This window comes from Catharus ustulatus, chromosome 1 (genome assembly GCF_009819885.2).
Source record: "Catharus ustulatus isolate bCatUst1 chromosome 1, bCatUst1.pri.v2, whole genome shotgun sequence".
Classification (NCBI taxonomy): Eukaryota; Metazoa; Chordata; class Aves; order Passeriformes; family Turdidae; genus Catharus; species Catharus ustulatus.
The window spans coordinates 121,127,805-121,151,119 of record NC_046221.1 but is presented as its reverse complement, the minus strand read 5'-3'; the positions used below and the strand labels follow the sequence as shown (position 1 = coordinate 121,151,119).

At 38.1% G+C, this 23,315-nt stretch overlaps 1 protein-coding gene across 1 annotated transcript; it reads left to right on the top strand.

The window, feature by feature from the left end:
* Positions 1-390: 390 nt before the first annotated feature.
* Positions 391-23,091, top strand: LOC117003128 (kinesin-like protein KIF20A). The gene is made up of 18 exons (XM_033072804.1): positions 391-522; positions 1,699-1,773; positions 4,676-4,795; positions 5,680-5,818; positions 5,907-6,091; positions 9,306-9,402; positions 9,880-10,077; positions 10,159-10,270; positions 11,704-11,775; positions 13,217-13,363; positions 13,939-14,104; positions 15,443-15,613; positions 16,267-16,406; positions 17,836-18,001; positions 19,547-19,664; positions 19,746-19,813; positions 21,379-21,498; positions 22,661-23,091. The coding sequence occupies exons 1-18, from the start codon at positions 391-393 to the stop codon at positions 22,934-22,936; spliced, it is 2,502 nt and encodes an 833-aa protein (XP_032928695.1). The 3' UTR covers positions 22,937-23,091.
* Positions 23,092-23,315: the final 224 nt, after the last annotated feature.

The window sequence follows — 23,315 nt, the reverse complement described above, 5'->3', positions numbered from 1 at the left end:
GGCCCGGCTCGCGGGCTCCTGCGCGCGCCAAGGTAGCGGCGCTCCCGGGAAGGGCGAGCGCGGCTCCGGGAGCGGGGGTGGCGGTGCCTCTTACCCCGAGTGTTGAGCCTTCCTGGGAGGGGCTGCCGGTGGATGAGAGCAGTGCCCAGCTGAGGCTGTTAGCGCATTTTCCCTTGCGTCTTTCCTAGTATAACCTGCCAGGTGTTTTTTTCTAAAGGTCGTGCTCCCTAAACTTCTCTACATTGCCCTGTCTTCTTCGGAAGCGCTCGTTTGTATACGAGCTGGCCCCATCTTTATTATGCTCCACGTATTTTGTCCGTTCTCTGAGAAAATGATGGGCTTTATTATTTATTTTTTCCCCTTTCCTTACAAGTTCCTTTGCAGAGAACGATGGCTGGTGAGGGGAAAAGCTGTGTTTCCACGGAAGCGTGTGATGTGTTGGAATCGGTTTCTTTTCTGAACATAGAGGGTAAACCTTCACCCTTAGAGTCAACGGTATTGCCTAATACAGAGGAACAGCAGGTGTGGATTGTTTTACGAGGTGTCTTCTGGTGATGTTGGGTTGTTTTTTTGGAGGATTTTTTTTTTAAGCCTTTACAAATTTTTATTTGGCAAGAACTGCTGTACTCCTCTGCCCCTGACATGTGTTTGATTTTTCTGCTTATTTCTCACTGCTTACACACAGGTCATAGCCTGCACTAAATGCAGATACATGGTCAATGCTAATCGATGAGATGTGTTAAACTTTGAGAAAAAAAGTAAAGGACTTCAGTAATTGCAAATTGAATATAATGAGACTGTTCTGCTCTTTTTAATAAGCTTTAAAAATATATGGATCCTTGATGTGGAAGCTCATTAGGTGCTTGGAAATAAAAACCTATAATGTTCTACTGTGCTGGAGGAGAAGATAATTAACCCAACTATGTGTTTTTAGAGGGATACATTTCCTGGGTGACTTTTCCTCAGGTGGCTTTACTTCATTAGTCACCTGAGAAAAAGCTTGATTAGTTCAGGTCATGACAGGGCTGTGGAAAACTCTAGTAAATCCTTCTGCTGAATGAAACATTGCCACAGTAAAGACTGAAGCTCCTTAGAAAGGAAGAAGTGCTGGGATCCTTCTAAAATGCTCCCTGCTAATATTGCTCTACCCGGGTGGGGAGACTGTTGAATAATGGTTGGGGGATGGAAAAGGCCAGCTGAGCAACTGAGAATGGTTGCCTGGTTGTTACTGTGAGCAAGATGAGGGTCTGGTGCCTGGATGGTGCTGAGGAAGTGCTCTCTTGAGGCTGGCAATGTGTCAGTCAGTGCCAACTGAACAAAATGAAAGTGCAGTTCTGTGTAGCAGCTGGTAGAATAACGCAGCTTGCATTCAGTACAGCAGGAGACCAGAAGGTGGAAGCACTGCAGTTTGTGCCTCTGATGGTGTGCTTTTTAAAAATCCTGGCTTTGTCATGAGAGATTGCTAAAGGGAGGGGAGGTGTGGGGGGGAGACACACAAAAAAGGGTTACTTAAGGACAGTAGAAGGTAAAGAAGCAAATAAAAGCTTAGAGTCTGAACTTGGCATGGAGGGAAAACGTGAGACATTAATATAAAATAGGAAACACTGTATCAGCTACTTATGCTGATATGATTTGGGGCGGTTCTGTTTTAAAAGTGGCAATTATAACTGTTTTGTGTCTTTTCTTTTTAATGAATAGGTATATGAGCCTTTGAAAGTCTTCTTGAGAGTGAGGCCCTTTGCTTTAGCAGAGCTTGAAAGCCATGAATCCCAGGTTTGTTGTAGAACTAAGAAATAATGTTTTTCTTCTCCCCTGAACAGCACATAGCATTGTAAGGCAGAACTTTCTTTTACATAAGCCATGTATTGCCCCCACATGGAATTATTGGACAGTCAGATAGATGCAAGGTATTTTATTTCCATCCCTGACTTTTAATAATTTGTATGGTATGGACATACATATCTGTAGCTCTTCAAAATTCCCCTGGGTACATCATTTAAGAATCAGTGTCAACTCTGTGGTAGTGCGCAAATACTCAAGATACAAAAGAATTCCATGGAAGAGATTATGCAATTCTAGGCATAATTGGAGTATCTGACCCTTTAGTTTTTTGAAATGCTTGAATAATCTCCTACCTCATCCTGGTGACTTTCTGCTCAGAAATGTTCTGTAACCTCTACACTGTCAGAGTCAGATGCTGCAGTATTTTATACACACGTGTAGAAATGTTTAGAAGCGCTCTCCTTCCCCTCATCTCATTTCTCCCCATCCCCTCTCTGATGCAAAGAATTCCTTTAGCTGTCTTTGGAGGACCAGGTCTCTCTATCACATCTCTCAGCCCTTGTCTGTACAGGCTGTCTGGTCAAAGAGGGGTCAGTTTCAAGAGCTCTGAGAAGGATTTAATATTAGTTCTTATTTCCTTCTTGCAAATTGCTTTTAAAAAATGCTTTCTTTCTTTTGATCTAGCAGACTTGAAGCCTTTATATCATTTTCCCTTGGGTAATTCTTTACCCCCCCCTCAACTTCCCTTTGCTTTTGCTTAGTGAATTCTCCTTGAATAGTGTGTACTTCCACAGTGCTTTGTTTGGTAAATTCCACAATCTGAGCTGGCTCCAATGTAAATTGATTTGCAAAATCAAATTGTTTCATGAGTTGTTTATGACATTCCTCTTTGGAATGAGATGTTTCTTTAAACCAGGGAGGAAAGAAATTGTACATTGAAGTTTGTACTACTTTTTTTGTTTTCATCTAGTTCTGGCTGAAGTAGTTGAACTTCTAACATATTAGTTGTATAATCTGTTTTGCATGGGATTAAGGCTTTTTTTTCTCAGCCTCCAAAAACAGAATGATTGAAAGATCTTCAACATTTTCAATGTTTTCTACTTTTTTTTTACTGTCACCCGAATTCAAGAAGAAAATGCTCGGTAGCAAATGGAAGAAGTCCACATAAAACAGTCAAGTAAACCTCACTTCCAAATAATTAAATCAAACAGACCAATTTAATATTTAGGTCTTTTCTTCCTCCCTGCCATGTATCATTTTCAGGAAAGCACCTTTGTTCCAAATATGTGGCAAAAAAAAAAAAAAGGGAAAAGTAGAACCCAAGACCTATTTCTTATAGTTGTAGGTTAACTGATCAGTTGGTGCTTATAGAGATAATGATTTATGGGAGTAAATCTTAAGAGCTCTGGGTGAAATTCTGTACTTCTGCCAGCAATTCTCCAAAGTCACCTGTGGGAAAGCAGGAAGTTGTGTTTTTTGGATATGAATGATGTGTAGAGTGCCAGAAATGGTCTAGCTTTTGCCAGCTTACCTGCAGGGTTAGCTAGGGAGTCCAATGGAGTGAATTGATACCAGCTAGCTTCCATCTCTGTAGATCTGACTACTTAGGGCCTCTACTCACAGACTTCTATGAGGTGGTGGCAGCTGATGGCACATGCTGCAGATCCTGGATTATTCTGTAGCTCTCTAGGGTTTAGTACATCTGACCTGCATTCCTGTCCCTGGTGATGTGAGAAATGTTCAAGACTATATAGGTTCAGAGCCTGGCAGAGTGAGCAGGTGATTGGTCTAAATTCAGAAAGCAGTTTCTTAGAGTTTCTCAGAATCACAGAATAAGCTGAGTTGGGAGGGACTTGCAAGGATCATCAAAGTCCAACTTCTGGTCCTGTGCAGGACAGCCCCAGGAGTCACACCATGTGCCTGAGAGCATTGTCCAAATGCTTCTGGAACTCTGTCAGGCTTGGGGGCTGTGAGCACTTCCCTGGGCAGCCTGTTCCAGTGCTCAACCACCTTTTGGGTGAAGAAACTTTTTCTAATTTCCAAACTAAATTTTCCCTAATACAGTTAATTACTGGCATAGACCTTCTATATCAGACTTGTTAATTGAGGCTCCTATGAGCAACAGTACTTCCCATGTACCTACACATGGATTTTTGGTCTTAGAAGTTCTGGCCAATCTTTAAACATAAGTGTCAGATTAAGTTACAATCCATCCTTTCAGATGATGCATCAAGACATTGTTAAGGTATACTAGGAGTTCGCTTTTCATCTTTGGTAGACAGTCTGGTGTAAAATAAATTTTCCTTTAACACTGCATCCTATATTTATATAGCTAGTGAGTGTTTGGTAATTGTGTTTCACCTTTACTTTATTGAGAAATTGCAATCAAGTTACTTGAAACTAGTTCATTTTCTTTCATTACTGGTAACACTATTTATCAATCAGAAGGTAATGCTTCAGACTTACTTTACTTTGTTAATTCTGCTTTTAGTCTGTTTCACACTGAAAATGATTGATTGGAAAAGTAGTAGATTTCTATGTAATTTTGTTTTTGTAGTGATTTTGCAAGTTACAATCACAAAATATGAGGCTTTTAGAAAGGGTTCCCAATGAAAAGTTGCTGGAAGGAATGCCAGTAAAAGTTTTTACCTCTTAGGAGATTGCCTTGACTTTGTCTATCCTCTGCCTTTCATGTGAAGTGAATATCTCTGTAGTGACATGCCTTGAGATGATATATGTAAATTGTGGGACTTTTTATAGCTGTGGTAAATGGGTGAAGACACTAGGCTTTTGGGGGATTGTTGGAGGGGGTGTTCATTTTTTGTTTTGTTCCGATAGCTTTCTTCCTGAATAATTTTATGTTGTTTTGTTTTACCTTGTCTTGTTTTTTAAGGGTTGTGTTACTATTAAAGATGCCCAGACAGTAATTCTTAGTGCACCCAAAGAGTCTTCTGCAATGAAGAACAGTGAGAGAGGCATTGGTCATGCTGTGCACAGCTTTACCTTTTCTCAGGTAGGCCAAATTATTTCAAATTTTGGTTTTGTTTTTTCACTATAATAGAAGCTGAATTTTGTATTATGTCATGCAATGTGATTATTCTTCTTTTAATTACATATGGTGGTACTTGCCTTTTTTAAAAAAAAAAAAGACTGCTTATTAATTACTGATAAGCTGTCAGGAAAGCTGTATTACAATGGAGGTGCCTATTAGATGAGACAAGGAAGTTCTTTGGCAGGTCTGTGGTTTTCTTTGATTAGATGCTACAGAAACTTTTTGTAGGCACAACCTTACTATGGTTCTGCTGTTCCTTCAGATGCTTTTATCTTGGAAGCGTTACAGGAAGCCTTATGTTTGTAGGAATTTATGTAAGCATGTATTTAGTAATTTCCTTTTGAAAGAATAGCAGCTTAACTGCTTAAACTTTTTATACTGAAAGCAAATTTCTTAACTTTACCTGCTGCAAGAAGCTCTGTTCTTACAGTACCAAAAGATAAACAGTTCCAGGGATTGAGTTTAGACCATTGTACGGCTGATTTTCTTGTCAGTTGAGGGTAACTGGTGAAGAGTGAGCAGGGAGTTTTACATCACAGGCAGAGCTCTTGAAACTATCCACAGCCATGTGCTCAATAGAATTCTCAGCAGTTTATTTTAGGAGTAGGAAAATATTCAAAAATGAGTGTAAGCCTGAGTGCCTCTCAGAATTAAGCAGGCGTGCTGTGAGTACCCAACAGAAAACCTTGAATCAGAAGGGGTTCAGGCAAGACAGGAAATTAAGCTGGTGTCACTAACCCAGCTTACTCTGAAAAATTAGTCACTTCTAATCAGTACTTAATATTTTGGCTTATTAAACTTCTTTGTGCCATTTGTCACGCCTTTTTTTCTTCCCCTTATCTGAGGTCTTTGGACCAGAAACTACTCAGAGTGAATTTTTTGAAGGCTCAACGAAAGATATCATAAGAGCATATGTTAATGGAGTGAATGGACTGGTATTTACTTATGGAGTTACAAACGCAGGCAAGACATTCACTATCCAAGGTATAAAATAGTTACATGTATAAAAACCAAGTCAAATCCAATGACAAGCTTACATGAATGTCTACACTTAATTTTTTATATTTTTAAGGGACTTCAAAAGATCTTGGTATTTTACCTCGCTCACTTGATGTGATTTTTAACCACATAAGAGGAAGACATTACCTGAAGATGAACTTCAAACCATATTTGAGCAGTGATGTTAAGAAACTAGAAGATGAACAAGTTAAGCAAGAAGAAGCCTTAAAAGCTGCTCTTCTTGCATCATTGAAAGAGGTCAGTGACCAAATACTTCTTAAAGCTGTTCTGTAAGACAGGAAGTTTTAAAAGTATTTAATCCACTATTGATTCTTTATATATATATATATATATATAAATCTACTGTCTGAATACTTGGTGAACTTTGGAATAACAAGACCATTGGCTGGTTTTGGAGCTCAGGGTAAACTGGAAGAACTCTCTGCAGCACACAGTTCAAACCAAAAAACCATCGCAAAGCTGAATCTCAATTTCTAGAGAGAAGTCTCCTCTTTAGAGGAGCCGTTCTGACACTGTGGTGACAGTAGGCTTTGAAAAGTCTGACAGCTACATGACCTATTAAAGCCTGATTCTGGTTAAGTGACTCTTCTTGCAGGTTGAGTTCCCAGGCTGCACCTTGGTGCAGGCATTCAAATGCTTGTACTGGCCCAGGAGAGATGATGGCACTGTCTTAGCAGAGGCAGGGAGAGTCCTTTTTGGTGGAAGAGAATCTAAAGGCACATTAAAAAGTTTGTAAACCTGTGATTTATGTAACTTCAAAAAGAAATTTTGATTCAGCAAGTGAGGTGAGATGCCACAAAATAAATCCTAGAAGGATTCCTGTCTTCCTTAGGGAATACTATGTGACTTAGGCTGGGCTCTGAGGACTGTAAGTAGAATAGAGAAGTCTTTACTGTGGCAACCTCCTGCTCTTATTATCTAGTAATTTCTGTTTCTAAGGTGAGAAACTGTTTCACCAGAAAATGGACATCTTTGTGTTTGGGACTATTTTATACTTTTAAGTCCAGTTGCAGTTTGCTGTCAGATTCCTTTTGTTCAGAATATTTCCATCTGATCTGTGATTCTGTGCATCTAATCCCAGAATGCTGTAGGCTCAGCTGGTTATCATTCAAAGCAACTCTAATTTGGGATGTATAGAAATAATGATTGGATTTTCTTTCTTCAGTGGTCTTTAATACTAACCTTGTTTAAGTACTCCAGTTAATGCTGTAAAAATATCCTTCTATACCTCAAATTCTTATATAAAATTCCACTCTAAATTCTCTTGCTTAATTTAAACCCTGCAACCCAAAACTTTGTTTAGTCTGAGTCTGGTTAACTGTTGAGGAAATATCTCAGATGAAAAATCTGAATGATTTGAAAAATGACATATTTATTTTGAAAGTGTTTCTGAGTATGTGCATAGAGAATAAGGGGGTCTTAAAAGTTGAGATGGTTAGGAGGATAGTAAGTGAATACCTTTAAAAGGTTTATGAAAGCTACAGCCTTGAAAAGAAGGAGCCCAAAGTCTGACACAAAAGGTCAATATCTTATTTTGACGATAACTCTATGAGAATATTTCCTTCTTTTAAACCACAGTCTGACTTACTTATAGCTTAGTAACTGAATGTTGCAGTAGGTGATCTAGATACTGATGCACTGCAGAGAGAAGAGAGCAACACTCCACCATCAGGAAGGACAGGTAGAAATGAATCAGAAACTATTACGTGACAGGACCTTATTTGTGTAACAATGCTTCCATAGAGATAGCTCAGTGATCCCCAGTTCTGAAGCTGTGCTTCTTGGTGGCTTGTGAATGAATAGCATCACTGTTTGGATGCTCTCTCAAGCTGTAATCTGAGAGCAGATATGATTTGGTGGGCTTGGCTTTGGTTTACAAGGATTTCTGTAGGCTCATTTCCCAGGCTCAGTTTACATGTCATACAGAAAGAGCTTGCTGTTCCTTTCATTCTGCCAGCTTTAACTGCTCTGAGTTACTGCAGCACTTAGTGTCCTACTGTTTGTGTTCTGTATGCAGTACTGCTGCAACAACTCTTGCTGAACATGGTTCGTACCCTCCCTTTTCTTCCCTTTCCTGATTCTCTTCATGGAATTAAATACTGGATTTTACTGGATTAAAAGATGATTTATGTGCATTCCTATTCCCACCTGTTCTTGTATTTTCTATTGAACATCAGCTTCTGTTGTTGGCAAACAAAGTCTGTTCCTGCTCCCACTTGTTTTTAGGCAGTCATCTTCGTGCTTTCTTCTATATTTCATTTGAAGAGCAGTGTAGCAACAGTTAGTTCACTCAGTTTTCTCAGAATACCTTTATAAAAACTTATCACATACACAAGTAATGTGGTACTGGGTTTTCTGAATTCCACTGCATTTTTGACATGCATGGATGAGATACCATGTGTGTCAGTCCCATATCCTGCTTGCTTCACAAACAGTGAATAGGATCCCTGCTGTGGTTAGACTTCAAATGCTAGAGAAGCACGATCATAGACAGTGCAGCTTTTGCAAAACGGTCACTTGTATGATGTTTTTGTAATTCTATTCTATGCTATTTATCTTTAGAAGTGGAAGATCTGAAGGTATGGCTTTGTGCCTCTCTGTAAGAGTTCTGGTTTGGATATACCAAATGGGTAACGTTGGCATCAGTAGTCAATCCAGGATCAAGTTAGTGCCGCATTTGACACTTAACACTAAGCTTTGCTTCTCTGGATCTGTTCCCTTCTACTGTAGGATCACCCTTTCTCAGGAAAGAGAAATCAGGGTGAATGTCCTGATTTACAGGGACCTATAAAATATGGAGAGAGAGGTAGCATGTAAAGATGCTGTACTCTAGTGGAAGTTGCTACTTCATTACATTAGTTTTTCCAGAGGTAACTTACAGGCTGTTCTTTGGTGGATCTTGGCAGGTTTAAAACAATTCTGTTGGTGTAAAAGAATTTAGCAAATGTGTGTATTTAAAGAAACTATGCTGTTTTCTATTTTCATGGCTTTTTAGTTCAGTCTGAGTTAAAGCAGCACAGTGTTGGTTTGTCATAGCTTAAGTCCTACCACCTTGGCAGTTAGTCCTGGAGGAAATTTCTCCAGTTCTTTTGGATGACTGAAGCACTGTTCAGATTTGGTCAATAGCTCATAAAGGCATTCTGGGCTGTTGCAGTCTGACAGAATCCTTTTTCTCCTAGGATTCTGAAGTTAAGTCTCCAGTGTTAGCAGCAGCTGCCCACCAAAACTGGTTGCTGGAAGTAGCAGCAAGCAATAATCCATGTGATGGAAAGAGCATTTATTGATTATAGCTCATAATTAAAAACATTTCACTTTCAGCCAGAGTAAGGGTGGCATAACACTTAATACTACTTCTGTATTTAAATCTTAAGTACTGGAATTGCTGTCATGTTTTTTTATGCTTTTCTTATAGTCTGTTTATGTGGATTTAATAGTCTCTTATTTTCTCAAGGAGACAGAGAGCATCTCAAGTCCTACAACAAATTTCTGTGATGTGAAGTTGGATTCTTCTAACTGTACTTCAGACAATCACCCTTCTAACTCCCTAGGTAAAGTGGAGAACTGTTGTGTGTGGGGAAAACGTAATACGAATTAAGAAATATTAGTGGATACTACCAGTGGTTAAAAAAAATCCCTATACTATACTGCAAAGTAAATATGTAATGATTTTGACCAAAATTGTTTCTTTCCTCTGGAGAAAGAGAAAATACTTTGGTAGTTTCACTCCTTTTGGGAGAAAGAGGGGGTCTTGGTTTTGCAAATATAATGTATAAACTGCTGGAAGTCTGTGATAAAGCAAGACCATCAGCTTAGAACTCAGGCATATTCTTGTAAAAGACATCTGCTGAGAAGTTTGAACATTTTTGGATAAAGCTAAAGTTATCCACGTGTATCTAACTACAACATAGATGTAGCTAAGCCTTTTCCTTTTAGCAGGTTCGATAGATCATTTTAGAAGGTTCTATATACTGATTTAAAATCTGTCAATGAGTTGATCTTTGAACTCTTCCTCTCTTTTGGTTTAGCAGAGAAGAACTTTGCTCCATTTGACATTCATAGGACCCATATGCACCAAAGAACACAAGCATCTGTGTGGATTTCCTTTTGTGAAATTTATAATGAATATGTGTATGACCTATTAAGTATTTTATCTGCATCAAAAACTCAAAGGCGCAGAGTTTTAAGAATTTGTGAGGATCAAGGAGGAAATTGTTACATTAAAGGTAATAATACTGTTTTATGACCTAAGCAGTTTCATAGAATTTCTCTGATCAGAAATGTATGTAAAAGGTCTCTTTTTTCAGATTTAAAGTGGATTAATGTTCAGAGCACTGAAGAAGCCTGCAGACTACTAAAAGTAGGAAACAAGAACCGAAGCTTTGCCTGTACCAGAATGAATGAGCAATCAAGTAGAAGGTTTGTTCCTTTAATTATAAACATACTCTGTCCCTTTTGAGGGGAAGGGAGAGGACCACTCTTCAATAACATTTCAATAGCAGTTTAATACTTCCCTTGATTATTCTGGTTTTTTAATTAAATTCTCCCTGGAAAAAATGAGGAGAGACTCTGGCTAATAGTGTCTGGACCCAGGTTGCTATTCATGTCTTTGGACAACCAAAAAGATCAAATCACATTCATTTTTGAGTGCTGTGCATCTTGGCAAATGCTAGTGGTGCTGAGTGAGAATGGCTGTGTGAGGATATTGAAGAAGAAGCTAGTTAATTTTTCATGAAATGGAATATAATTCTTGGAAACCTGGAGCTGTCACTAGGGGATATAGGAATGAGCAAGTCATGTGTTGTCTTGCAGTACTGCTAGATTTTCTAGATGCTTTTAGATTGCTGTGTTCAAGCTGAGCTTACTTGGTATCTTAGGAATTAAACCCCTAGCTTGTTACCCAGCTCTAGACAGGGATCAGGGAGAATCTGGCTTTTGATAGAGTGAGAGGAAGTAAAGAAGGTTGTGTAATTTCTATTGAAAGTGCCTCCTTTCTTGATTTTAATGACCTTTTAATAATTTGTCCTCTAAGAGTGGAAGTGCTGTGTTCTATTTTTAGATAATACAATCATAGTGTTACTAAGCCTGCTTTTTTCTCTAAAAAGCAAGAGTTATGTTGTTCTGTATTAGCTAAAGATAGCTGCTGTTAAATTTCATGCTCTTCTTACTGAGTTTTTATGCCTAGAATGCCCACTGATCAAGGCATATACTAAAGAAGTTTGTGTGCTGTGCTTCCTGATGAATCAGAAAATCTGAGCACTTCTGGAATTTTCTCTGTGGTTTCAGACAGCATGTCCACCTCCTGTGTCGACTGTTGTCTAAACCAGAGTTACTGGATTTTCAAGTGATGCAAATTCAACCTTTCTGTGAGACAGAATTATTTCAAAACTGAACAAGTAATTGTGCATGTTGGAGTAGACAAAATTGCAGGACTGTAGAACTTGAATTTATTCCCTTCTCCCCACCATTTGTTTCTAATTTAATCCTTCAGATTTGCTGAGTTCAGATACTGCCTAAGGTTTTCCATATGAAGTGGCTGTAGGACTACTCATCTTTTGATCAGTAGACTTTAGTGAACTGGTTTGGTTTTTTCTCCAAGACAGTTTGTAGGCTTCACGTGATATTTTTTCCTGTGTGGAAAGAAACAGAAAGCCATAAAATAAGCTTTTATTGCTGCTTTTTGCTGCTGAATGAATGCATTGCGAAAGTAACTAATGTATTAAGGTAACTAGTGAATTAATTCTTGTCCTTTCTTCAGCACTGATCTTTCTGTAGCATACAAATTTTACTTTGCTTCAGTGACTGCCTAATTTTCATAACTGATTATTAAAAAGGACTTCTTTCCATTCCAGTCACAGTATATTTTCCATCAGGCTGCTCAAGCTAACTGATGAGCATCAGCCACGTGTTCTTGGAGTATCAGAGTAAGTGAATGCTTCATGTGATTACCAAGAATGTAAATATTTTGGAAAAATTAATAAGGTATAGGCATGCCAAACTGGTGAACTTTCTAACAAACGAATTCTCTGAGAGTTGAGCAGGAAATCAGAACTCCACTGAGCAGATAAACTGACTGGAAGCTGAACAGGGACAGGAACAGAAGTGTTTCCTCTAAGTTTTTGCTGGAGCAGCTCTGTCAGTAGTGTGTAAATTGAGGAAAATGTGTGTTGTCTCACATAATGGGGAGGTGGCAGAGAAGGCTATGCAGCACCAGACTATATGTCCTGGTAATCAGAATTCAAGTGTCTGGGTGGTAGAGGGTGATCTCTGCAGCTGGAGGGCAGCAGTTGGTGCTGAAGGCTCAAAGCAAAAGCTCTGCCAGGCTATTTTTTCTACTCTGGGACCAGACTAGACTTTATGGGTCAAATGTTTGTGACAACACATTTGCTGTGCTCTTAGAATGCAAATTAAAATCTTTCATACCAAAAGAATGCTGTGACATGGTCTCAGACTGCTCCATGGTCCAATGGTAGAGTAAGAGGGGATCATCAAATGACCTGGTTAAAAAACTGTTCTCCATTAATATAAAATGCTAATGTAAGTACACCCTGTGAGAGAAGTAAGTCCTTACACTTAAGTCTCTGCTCTTTTAGAGGAAGCAGCCTAATCTTCTAGCCTGAAGCCATTTAGATAGCTTTTTTTGGGATGGTGTGTCTTTTTTTTTTCTTCTGATTTATTCAGCTTGATACAGAAAAATGAAGACAGCCTGTAACAGAATGTTTTAGTTTAGTCCTAGCTCCTACTGATTTCTCTCTTGTCTCTGCTGAGCAGAGATGGTAATAAATGTACCTCACTGTGAGATAATACCTTTAAATGTCAGATGTTACAGTGATAAATACTCTTAAGAAAAGATAGTTTGGGAAAATGACTGCATCTGTATATTTTTGCTGTTCTCTGTCATGGTGTATCCCCCTGGAAAAGCTTGCAGCATCTATTAAGTGAATGACAGTGTTTGTATGTTGCTTAAGGAAGAAAAAAGATTTTCATCTTGTGCTGGAAAGGATAAAGAGCATAAGACTTTCATACATTTGAAATGCATGCCTGAATGATTTCTATAGGACTTACTTCAGCTGTATGAAAGGTTATGGTCTTATAAATTATTTTATTGAAATAAATTTGTGTGAGTAATGGTTTGGTCACATAAATTATCCACCTTCCAGAACTTCCTGTATTTCAGCAGCTTTCCCGATATAAAGTAAAATGTATTGAACTCTTTGATTATGCAGGATTATTTTCTTATTGTAACCTATTGTGCCACGAGGGACAGTGAGTTTAGTAGCACATAATTGTTGTAGCCAAGCAAAGAGCTTTAAGGTGAGCTGGGAAGGACTTCATGTGTGTGTTCTGGATCACTCTTCCATGCAGGTTGTCTTTCTGTGACTTGGCTGGTTCAGAGAGGTGTAATAAAACACATGTCTTTGGAGACAGACTAAAAGAAGCAGGAAATATTAATAATTCTCTTCACATCCTTGGAAAGTGCATTGCAGCATTGAAGCAAAATCAAAACCCAAAGTAAGTGACAAGTTATTTGCATGCTAGTTTTAGGTGGAAGCACTAAGTATCCCTTTATGTTTCTGTAAGCAGCTTTCACAGAAAAAAATGAATGTCTACAAAAGTTTGGAAGTCTTCTTTATTATAGATGTCACTAAAATACCTGCAAAGAAGGTTTTCTCCATAACTGGTGTTTGTGGAGAGCAAAAAAAGGCAATTTGCAGCAAACTGAAATTTTTTTTTTAGTGTAGGTATATGGACAACACACTTTGTGTACAAAGCTCGAGTTTTGTCTTCTTCATCAGGCACCTGATAGATAACCTGTACTTAGTTTTTGGCTTGTTCCAATTTCTGCTTTGGAAAACTAGGGAGCTGTGATGCAGACACTATGCTACTTTTACTTTTAAATAGTTCAGTTTGTTGGAGAGCCTATGAAATGTAGCAAAGACCTTGCTCTTTGATATAAAATAGCAGGCTTAAATATGACCATCCAATTGGATCCTTTCCTAAAGGACAGAAATAGAACTTAGGTAAGTGACAATAGCCCACAATTTTACAATTTTTACTTTGTTTTATAATTTTTTTCCCTCCCTGAGGATGAAGCCAAGCTATATTCCATTCAGAGAGAGTAAATTGACTCGTCTGTTTCAGCCATTTTTTTGTGGGAAAGGCAAAGCTTGTATGATTGTAAACATCAATCAGCATCCTTCCACCTATGATGAAACACTGCATGTAATGAAATTTTCGGCTATAGCCAGGCAGGTAAGAGTGTATCTACTTTTTTCTGCTAGTCTGCTTTTTTTTTTTTCATTTTTTTTTCTTGTTATTAGTGATTTGTGAAATGATCAGGTTGTATGGATTTGAGTGTGATTTGAATTCTTGATTCACCGTATTAGTTCTTCTGCATGTGTCCTTTCTCTAAAAGACTTCTTGTACTCTTGCCCATCTTCAAAGCTATTTGTGGTAAGAAAACTGCAGGTGTCTGGCTGTTCAATTGTACACCACTGATGTTCTGTGTATAACATTACTTTCAGATATGACTGATTTATACCATAAATCTGAGCAAATGCAGGATTTCAATTCAAACTTTTGGTGAATTACTTAGCCTGGGTGCAGTTAAACATCCATTGCACAAGATGAGTTGTCCCCAGCTTCTTGGACAGATGGTGGTAGTAAAAGGAGTGTCATCTGATTTTGTAGTCTAGATGAGATCTTTTGCAACTGTATTGCTCCCATTTGGGTAAATGCAAGTAATTAATAACAAAAAGGTGTCTTGACAAGCTTTTCCTCCATCTCCTTCAGTACCCCTGGGTGGATCCCATCCAGCCCCATAGACCTGTGTGTGCCTGTGTGCTGTAGCAAGTCAATGACCATTTTCTCCTGGATTATGGGGGACTCATTCTGCTCCCTCTCTCAATCTCCCTTTAAATTCAGGACTTGGGGTTGATGTTTGGCCTTAATGTCATTCAAGTTCCCTGAAGCAGTTCTTGCAGGCAGTGGGATGGTGGGCTATACTGTATTTCATGGCAGAAATACTGTGATTTTTTCAGTCTGGAGCCACAGATTAGTTCTGACATGTTATTACAAATCTGCAGTAGCATGTCTAATATGATCTCAGAGAGGAAGATTTTTCTAATTCTCTTCAGGTGTGACTTTTGTTACATTTCTGATATGCTGTCCTATGACATAATTACTTAAAATTTTTGTGTAAATAACTAGAATTGCTGAATCTTGGTCATGGTATTTCAGGAAGGAGGAAATATTGTAGGGATTTTCTGCTTTTCATTAACTTTGCAGGAAACTACACCAAAACCCTTATATTTTAGGGGAAGAGAAACCACCTGTCTAGACAAGAATGTTAAGTTTGCCAGCAGATATTTTCATTTTCACTCTTTTTGGAATACTTAAGTCTTGTATTCATATAGGAATTATGTTATATTGATAGATTCTTTTTGTACTGAAAGGCATGTAAGCTTTTGTTGACATTCATGTAATCATTAAATATTGTGTAAATATCACAATACATTAATGCCACTTCTTCCTGGTATTCTGATACCTGCAATATTGACAGCATTGGTAAACCAACTCTGGATTTTTCAGGTTACCCAGACGATCCTGCCAAACAATTTTGGTTATTTTCCACCAAAACTAGTTGGAGGTGATGTCAAACCTATCATGCACTTTGATGCTAGCACATCTGTGGATGACTTTGCTGGCAGTACTGAAACCTCTGCAGAAGAGGAAGTGGACATCACCATTCTGAGTCATGAGGTAAGTACATGTCTACTTACAACTGCACCCAAGAAAGCAATTGCTAGTAGTTCTAAGATTGTTTTAGCAAAAGAGATGTGCTGCATCAAATGGGAAGTTTAAGTTTCTGTTCAGTGTCAGACTGACCAGACTTAGAGTGGCTTAGTTCAGTGCAGTTGTGGAAGGATGCCCTGTGGCTTTTCTAGTTAGGTCAAGTGCTAAATTTGGAATTCAACTGATTGCCCAACAAGAAGACTAAGAAAGCACTACATAACTTTAAAATAACATAATTTAGTTTTTTGTGCCTTTTTATTTTTTTTGAAACTGCAGTAACAAGTTAAAATGCAACATTTTAAATACAAAGATACACAATCTAATAGCAATAAACTGTAAAAGTTAAGTAGGCTTTATGTTTTTATGCTGGACAAAATAATATTTAAATGCCAAAACAGAAGTTAACTTTTTGATAGCAGACACTGTCAAGATGAACACAGGATGTATTTGCAGCAGAAATTCATGTTTGAAAATATTTAAGCTTTGGTGCAGAATCCCAAAAAACATAGACTTGTAAAAAGTACCCTCTGTGGATGACTGCCTGTATGAATATTTTGTTTGAGATCCATGTCAATATGAGTTTCAGTCTTGGTTTTCGAACTGAAATATTTTAAATTTAGGAGCTTTTGAAAGCTGCAGAGGACTTAAAGGAGAAGGTAGCTGCAGAAAGGCAAAGTAAGCTCTTTCTGGAGGTGAAGATACGTAAAGAGATGGCAGAAGCAATGTTTCAACAGCTGTTGGAAACAGAGGAAGCCTGGAGGCAAGTCATATTGCAATCTGCTTTGAGACTGAAGGGATTCCACATGTATAAATGCACACGTATGGATGTATATACATATATCTGTATATTCAGGACATACCTACTCATGTTATTTAGAGAAGATAGAGAGTTTCAAAATCTCTGAAGGAAAGGGAAGAAAGGACATTAAACTTGTATACATCAGCATCTTGCCATTTACAATGAAAAAGTAATGCTGCTTTCTGTTGAACTTTCCTCTGTTTAATTTGTAATTACTGGAGCTTGTCCTGGCTTGTTATTACTACTCATGAGCTTTGAGGGCACTAGCAGATGTGGAAGATTGTTACAGGTACCCCACTGAGACTTATGATTCTTGCAAAACATTCACTCTGTCATGCCAATACGCATGCATGTGCTTAAGGTAGTTTGAATTCTCTTTTGAGTCCCTCTGATGACTTATGAGCCATTGTTAGTTTCTTATAAGTTGCTGTTGCTCCCTGCACTGATGTTAATAATTTAGGAATTTTTTTTCAAGTCTAGATTCTTCAGGTTGAGTTCACTTCCTTGTAACTCTTCTTTAAATCAGTTTCCTGCTGTTTGAATCATTAACAAAAATTAAAACTAGATTGCCAGCTGAGCACATTATGGTTTAGCACCTCCACTAACCTTAAAATTGTTTGGTTACCTTTAGCCAAACACATGAATAAGCATCGATACTTTTTCTCTATTGAGATGATGTTCTGCATCACTGGTGGGGCATGTTTGACAATAATGGAGTAAAGTGTAATATATTGAAATAGTAGGTGGAGAGGGACTTCTCACAAGAGTATGTAATGACAGGACAAGGGGGAGTGGATTCAAACTGAGAGTTGGTTTAGATTGGTTGTTATGAAAAATTTCTTTACTGTATGAAGAGGCATTGGAAGATGAGGTTGCATAGAGAAGTTGTGGACACCTTGTCCCTGGAAATGCTTAAAGGATGTGTTGGAAAGATCTAGTGAAAAGTCTCCCTCCCCATGATAGGGAGTTAGAATTAGATGGTCTTTAAGGTCCCTCCCAACCCAGGCCATTTTATGTTTCTATGAAAATGAATTTGGCATTTATCTCAAACAGGGAAAAAAAGAAAAAGCAACAAAAACCCAAGGTGAAAGATGCCCCAGGGTATATATGCTTCAAATATAACATCTAAGTGGGTGTGGTCGACTGTATTGCTGTATGCTGGTGGATTGTTTTTTTTTTTTTTTGACTGTTGTTAAATGTGTGTTCTTCCATAGAACTCTTTTTGGTATATGTCAAGTATAGACTTTGGTGCAAAGAAAGAAGTACTACTTTGTTTTTGTTTCACTATTTCTGATTAGAGAAATAACTAATATTCTCAGTTGAATACATGTAGTCAAATGTAATAGCTGGAATGCAAAATTATCATATATACCTAACATGTTCTCCTCAGCAACCGCTTGGAGGATATGAAGGACAGTTATGAGGAAAAGCTCGAGAGCAAATTTGAAATGTATAAAGAGGCCATTAAGAAACATGCTTATATGTGTGCAATGGAACAAATTGAAGACCATTATGTTCCCATAGAAGAATTTCTAGCTGAACAAGAGAAAGTTGAGGTATGACTTGACTGCCTTTAAAGTATGTTCTAGCCTCTTAATGGCGAATTTTACTTTTCTTTAAGAGAATCACTCGTGGATTTTGAATGTAACACTAAACAAGAAAAACAACTAGCAGTTCAGTCTTGGTGTTCTATGCTCACCATGAGCATACAGATGTGCTCTCTCTGGCACCACCTGTAGTGCCTCTTTGAGAGCACAGTTCAGTTAAATCCAAGTTGTCTTTCTCTTTGTGGTGCAGTGATTGGCACACCCAGGGAAATGATGTATACAGGAGTCTGGCTTTCTAGAGATCTTTGGGATGGTAGGATGTAGAGTAAAATATTTCTCTGAAAGGGTGATGAGGAATTTGTTACAGGATATCTATTTTAATTATAGTTGATCTCTGGTCTGGAGGTAGTGGGAGGATTGTGGGATCACAAACTGATGAGAAATCAAACTTCATGCAGGACAGAACTGAATATCCTGTACGTACTTAAACAGAATTGCTCAGAGTTGGCATTAGTGAGTTCTTACTCCTGCAATCCAGCCAGGTTAGCTATGAGCAACTCAATATTCTAACCTCTGCATAGATGGTTAAGTGCATCCAGGCTGCAGATGAGCCTGGATCATGTTGTTTTTAGTGGAAGAATAGAACAGCTGTGGTGTCCACCAGAAGAGCTTTCTCACTGCACTCTCCTGTTCTGGAACTGATAAGACATCACACTCCATGGATAGGCAGGCTCCTTTCAAGACATGAGAAGTGGGTTTCTCTTGCAGATTGTGGTGTATAAGTGTTTCTGCTTCTACAGCTCTTCATTCAGGTGCTGACAAACAACACCATGTTATGTAGTGGCCTGTGTTTTTCCAGTTCCTTCACATTTGTCTCTTTTCCTCACTTAGACTCTATGTTCAGTTAAATCCTAGCTATATACTATATTAGAGCAGACAAAAAGAGTTTTACTAGTGCTCTTATACTGACCAAGAGGCTGCCTAAGGGAAGATTCAAAGAGCAAGATGCTTGTAGCAAGTCAGATAAGAAACTATTGAAATCCCTGAGATGTAGAAGGATTAGTTGACAGAGGAGAGCACAGCATGAATCTGAGTGGGCAGCTTCAGAGAACCAGAATTAGATGAGTAACTTTTCTTGATGATGCCTCTTGTTTGATTTCTCACTCTGAAATGCCACCCCAGCAATCAGAGATACTGGAAAAGAGTTTGAGATTAAAATGTAGCTCTATGAAGAACATTCTTCCTTACTTAGCAAGCTAACTCACAACAGTATTTAGCACAGACACACTAAGGTTTCTTTCTGCCATATGGTTTAATACACTTTTAATACATCTTGGAAATCCTCAGACTGGAAGAGTTAACTCCTACATAAAGAAACTTCCTCCTAGATGGCTTTGTGACCTGAGTGTTATCCCTTACTGTGATTTCCTAACCAGAACTGGTGAAATAATTTATAATTGTGTGTTTGTGTAGTATAATTGAAGGATGTGCAGCAATGCATCAGATGAAGCAGAAATGCAGACAAATTCTACCATATGCCCTTATTTTTTTCAGGATAGAGAGAGGAAAATACTGCAATTGCAACGACAACTTGATGAACAGTCAGGGAGGCTGTTGGCTCTGGGAAGTCTGAGCTCGGATGTTCTGACTACTGAAAATAACATGGAACGAGGTAGGAATAATCTGGGTATTCAAAGTTCAGTTTGCTTCTGGTAATGTGTATAAGCAAACACACTTTTTCTTTTGCCTATAGATCTTATGGACAGAACATTGAAGAGAGCCACTGAAGTATTGCAGAAACAATGTGAAGAGAAGGAAGAGGTAGCTCTTGCTTAATGTTTATCTGGGGATAATGACTGTAAACTGTCATGGTTCGATGCTTAAAGATGTGCATTGTAGACAAAAGCATGGATTCATGTAAATGGGCATTGAGTTTATAAAAAAAGCCCTTGCTCAATTGTGGATAACTTTTGCCAGAGACCCTTCTGGCTTTATCCTAGTCTGTAAAACCATTTGCAAGTCATGGTGAATGTGGTGTGAGTTGGAAGTAAGGAAGTAGGTTTAGCCTTGTGCTGGAATTTATTGAAAGTATTGCTGCCATGACCTCAGTGCTTTCCTGCTTGCTGCCTGCTTCTGCACAGGGGAACAATTACAGAATCTGGTAATAGATTAGATTTTATACCTAAAATCAAAACAGTGCCTTAAAGCAGTCCTTTCTTAACTCCACTATCACCCTAAACTTAAGTAAAGGTGAAAATCTCTATTCTTCAAACAAGATCTCTGTGTTCTGAATACCATGTAGAGGTGGGAATTATGGAAAACATTAATTTTTAAGTATGCATTTTTATTCTGTGCCTTCAGTGATCTTTTTGTAAAGATAGCTTGTTTCCCATGTTTAAAGAGGATGGGGAGAAGTGAAGAGGTAAGTCTTGATGCTTTCTCTAATGTCAGATATGGGTAGGGATTGGAGAAATAATTCCAGCTGTTTCTAATAAACCATGTAAATGGAAAGCAAACTTAAATCCCTTTCTACTGAGAAAGAATACTCCAAAAATAACTTTTTCCTTACCAAGTTTAATGTCTCGTGCTATGGCTGTAGCATTTGTTTTCCACTCGTTTTTGAGACCTCTGCATAATTTTCCCATGTCACTTTCAAATTTTGGTGAAAGCTTGGCTTTTATGCTTGTTATGAGTATACAGTTATTGATTGGAGTGTAACATTATTGGTTGTTTTATGTGGCTAGAAAGTGTTAGAATGATGAGATCTAATTCCTGACAATAATTGAAGTGAGAATGGTTTAAACCAGTTGGTTCCATTGGTGCCTTTCTCTGGCTTTGCCTCAAAGATGAGTGCATGTGTGACTTGTAATTCACTCCTTTTTTTCCTTCCCACTCAGACATTGAACCTAGGTAAATAGTGTAAATTTTTTTAGCAACTTTGTAGAAGTAAATTAGCAGTAACATCTATTTTTCTTCAGAATTTATTTTGCCTCTTGGTGCTTAGGCTTAATCCATTAATATTCCCGTCAGAAAGGTGAGGTCTCCTGTGGTAGCTCTGCTCCAATTCTTTATATGAATGGTATTAATGAAACAAAAGTGTTCTTTTAACTGCTCTTACTGAAATGGAGCAGGCTGGTCCAGATGTAGCTTAGTCTGTGCTGCTGTTCATTGATTGGCAGGTCTGTAAATCAAAGTAGCTTCAACACAACAGCCTTTGAGTGCTCCAGCTGTATTTTATCACCTGAAATGATGAGCTGGGACATAGGAGGTTGAGACAGGCAGACTTTCTTGTTTTGATCTTGCAGTTTGCACTGTTTTAGTCATAAACAAAATTGATGTAAAAACATGCTGTTTTGAACTTCCACATGAATGGGCTTTATTTTCAGCTTATAAAGTCTCTGAAGTGTAAAATACAGAAACTAAATGAAAGCCTGCTAGAAGCTAATGAAGGCTACAGAAAAATGGCAGAAGAAAACAGTCAACTGAAGCACACCATCATGCTCAAGGTTAGTCAATGATTTAAAAGCAACTTTAAAATGGCTTGCATCTATAGTTGTACTGGATGCTTCTGCATCTTTTTGCCTGTAAAACTACTGTTAAATTAGCAATTAGTTTTGATGGTGGCATTTTTTCTGTGCCTAAATCCCTGAATTATGAACTCAGAGCCTTTGTGTTTTACTACTTGACTCTGAATCTTGTAAGACAAAACTAATTTTTCAGCTGAAGTGATAGACTGTCAACAGGGCAACTCTGCTGACAAAGCCTGCTAACCTAAAGATGTCATGAATTATAGTCAAGCAAAGAAAATACTGCTTAGAACTCATCATGGGGTATGTTGCTGAGGCAAGCAAGGTGTCAGTGCACAAGGCCTAAGGATCTATGGCTTTAGAGCTATATTGACAGTTCTGCCAGAAGTGGCCAAACTGGATGAGAGATATGGGCAAATAAAGAAACAGACATCTTTCCTTCAAAAGCAGGGACTTCCTAAGGTTTACAACATCTGACCTCAGATATCAACTAGATTCCTAAACAAAAAAATGAAACTTTTGAACTCTTGGCACTTTGAATCTATGCCTCACTTGTAATCTGCAAATCTGCAGGTGTAACTGCTTAGTGATGTCTTTGAACATTAGATTACTTTCTGCATACTTTTAAGTTTAAATCTGAGACTGAAAATCATTTGACTTGAACTTTTAAACTGGAAGTTACCTTCCTATCCATTCTTACTAGGAAGGTGATTTTGTTAACCACAGATTAGAGAGTATATTTAATGCTTTGTATTCTGCCCACTGGAAGCATTTATTCTGTCCTGGTTAGCAAACTTGTAAGAGTTTTGATTTGGCCAGTTTTACTTTCAGAAATTGCAAGGCAGGAAAGCCATCTTTATTTGGTTCCTAGAACAACTTCAATTCCTTGCACAGTGTGGCTAAGTGTTTTAGCATCAGCCTCTTAGTCAGACTTGGTCTCTAACTAGATTTTATAGCCCTGTAGTTTGCTGGGATTTTAATTACTTTGATGTAATTTAGAGGAAATAGGTACTGAGTGGCCATATGACATAGTCATAACAAGGGTGTTTATGGGTTTAATAAAACAATGTGAACCAGAAAATTAACTGCATGAGACAAACCATGTGGTGTTCACATCCTTAACACAACCTTATCCTCATAGGATCAAGAAATGACTAGTCTTCAGAACTGGGCTAAACGTGTTCTTGAGCTTGAAGAAACAGTGTCTTCCCTGCAAAAAGAACTTGGAGAACAGAAAAAGCATTTCTTTGCAGAGGAGTCAAAACAGCAGAAACCTAGGAGAGGTTTGCTGGCTAACCTGAAATCCACAGTAGCATCCACTGATGGTACACCTCTTGGTAAAGGCTGGGGGAAGTATGAAGAGGCTTCACCCAATTCAAGAAAACAAGTACTGTTGCCTCATAAAGCAAAAGAATAGTATTTGATAAATCAAAGTGTGCAATTACTGGGCTTCTTTATTGGTCCTAAACTGTTGATAGCTCTTTCTCACTCTTAGATGTCATCTTCACTGTCATGTTGACTGACAGAAAAATGTTTAATACAGAACTTTTTAAATTGAATCAGGGTTGAATTTAGAGCTATAAAAGTTTGGGTCTAGACATGTGCTTCTACTATTGATATAGGGTTGTTATTTGAGAAATATATGTATATTTTAATTCTGGAGTAACTGTTATCACAGTCTTCTGTACTGATAAACGCATGGTTCATGCAAAGTGGGATGTCCCTCATCTGCCGTTCACTATGTTTTTAAGTTATTTTATTTCATTGCCGATTCCTAGAAATCAGATGGCTTGTAA

Excerpts from the sequence above, each read along its gene's own strand:
- LOC117003128 (XM_033072804.1), top strand. The coding sequence starts at position 391 with ATGGCTGGTGAGGGGAAAAGCTGTGTTTCCACGGAAGCGTGTGATGTG. Across the intron at positions 10,271-11,703 it reads AATGAGCAATCAAGTAGAAG|TCACAGTATATTTTCCATCA; the intron begins GTTTGTTCCTTT and ends TTTCCATTCCAG. Across the intron at positions 19,814-21,378 it reads AATGTGAAGAGAAGGAAGAG|CTTATAAAGTCTCTGAAGTG; the intron begins GTAGCTCTTGCT and ends CTTTATTTTCAG.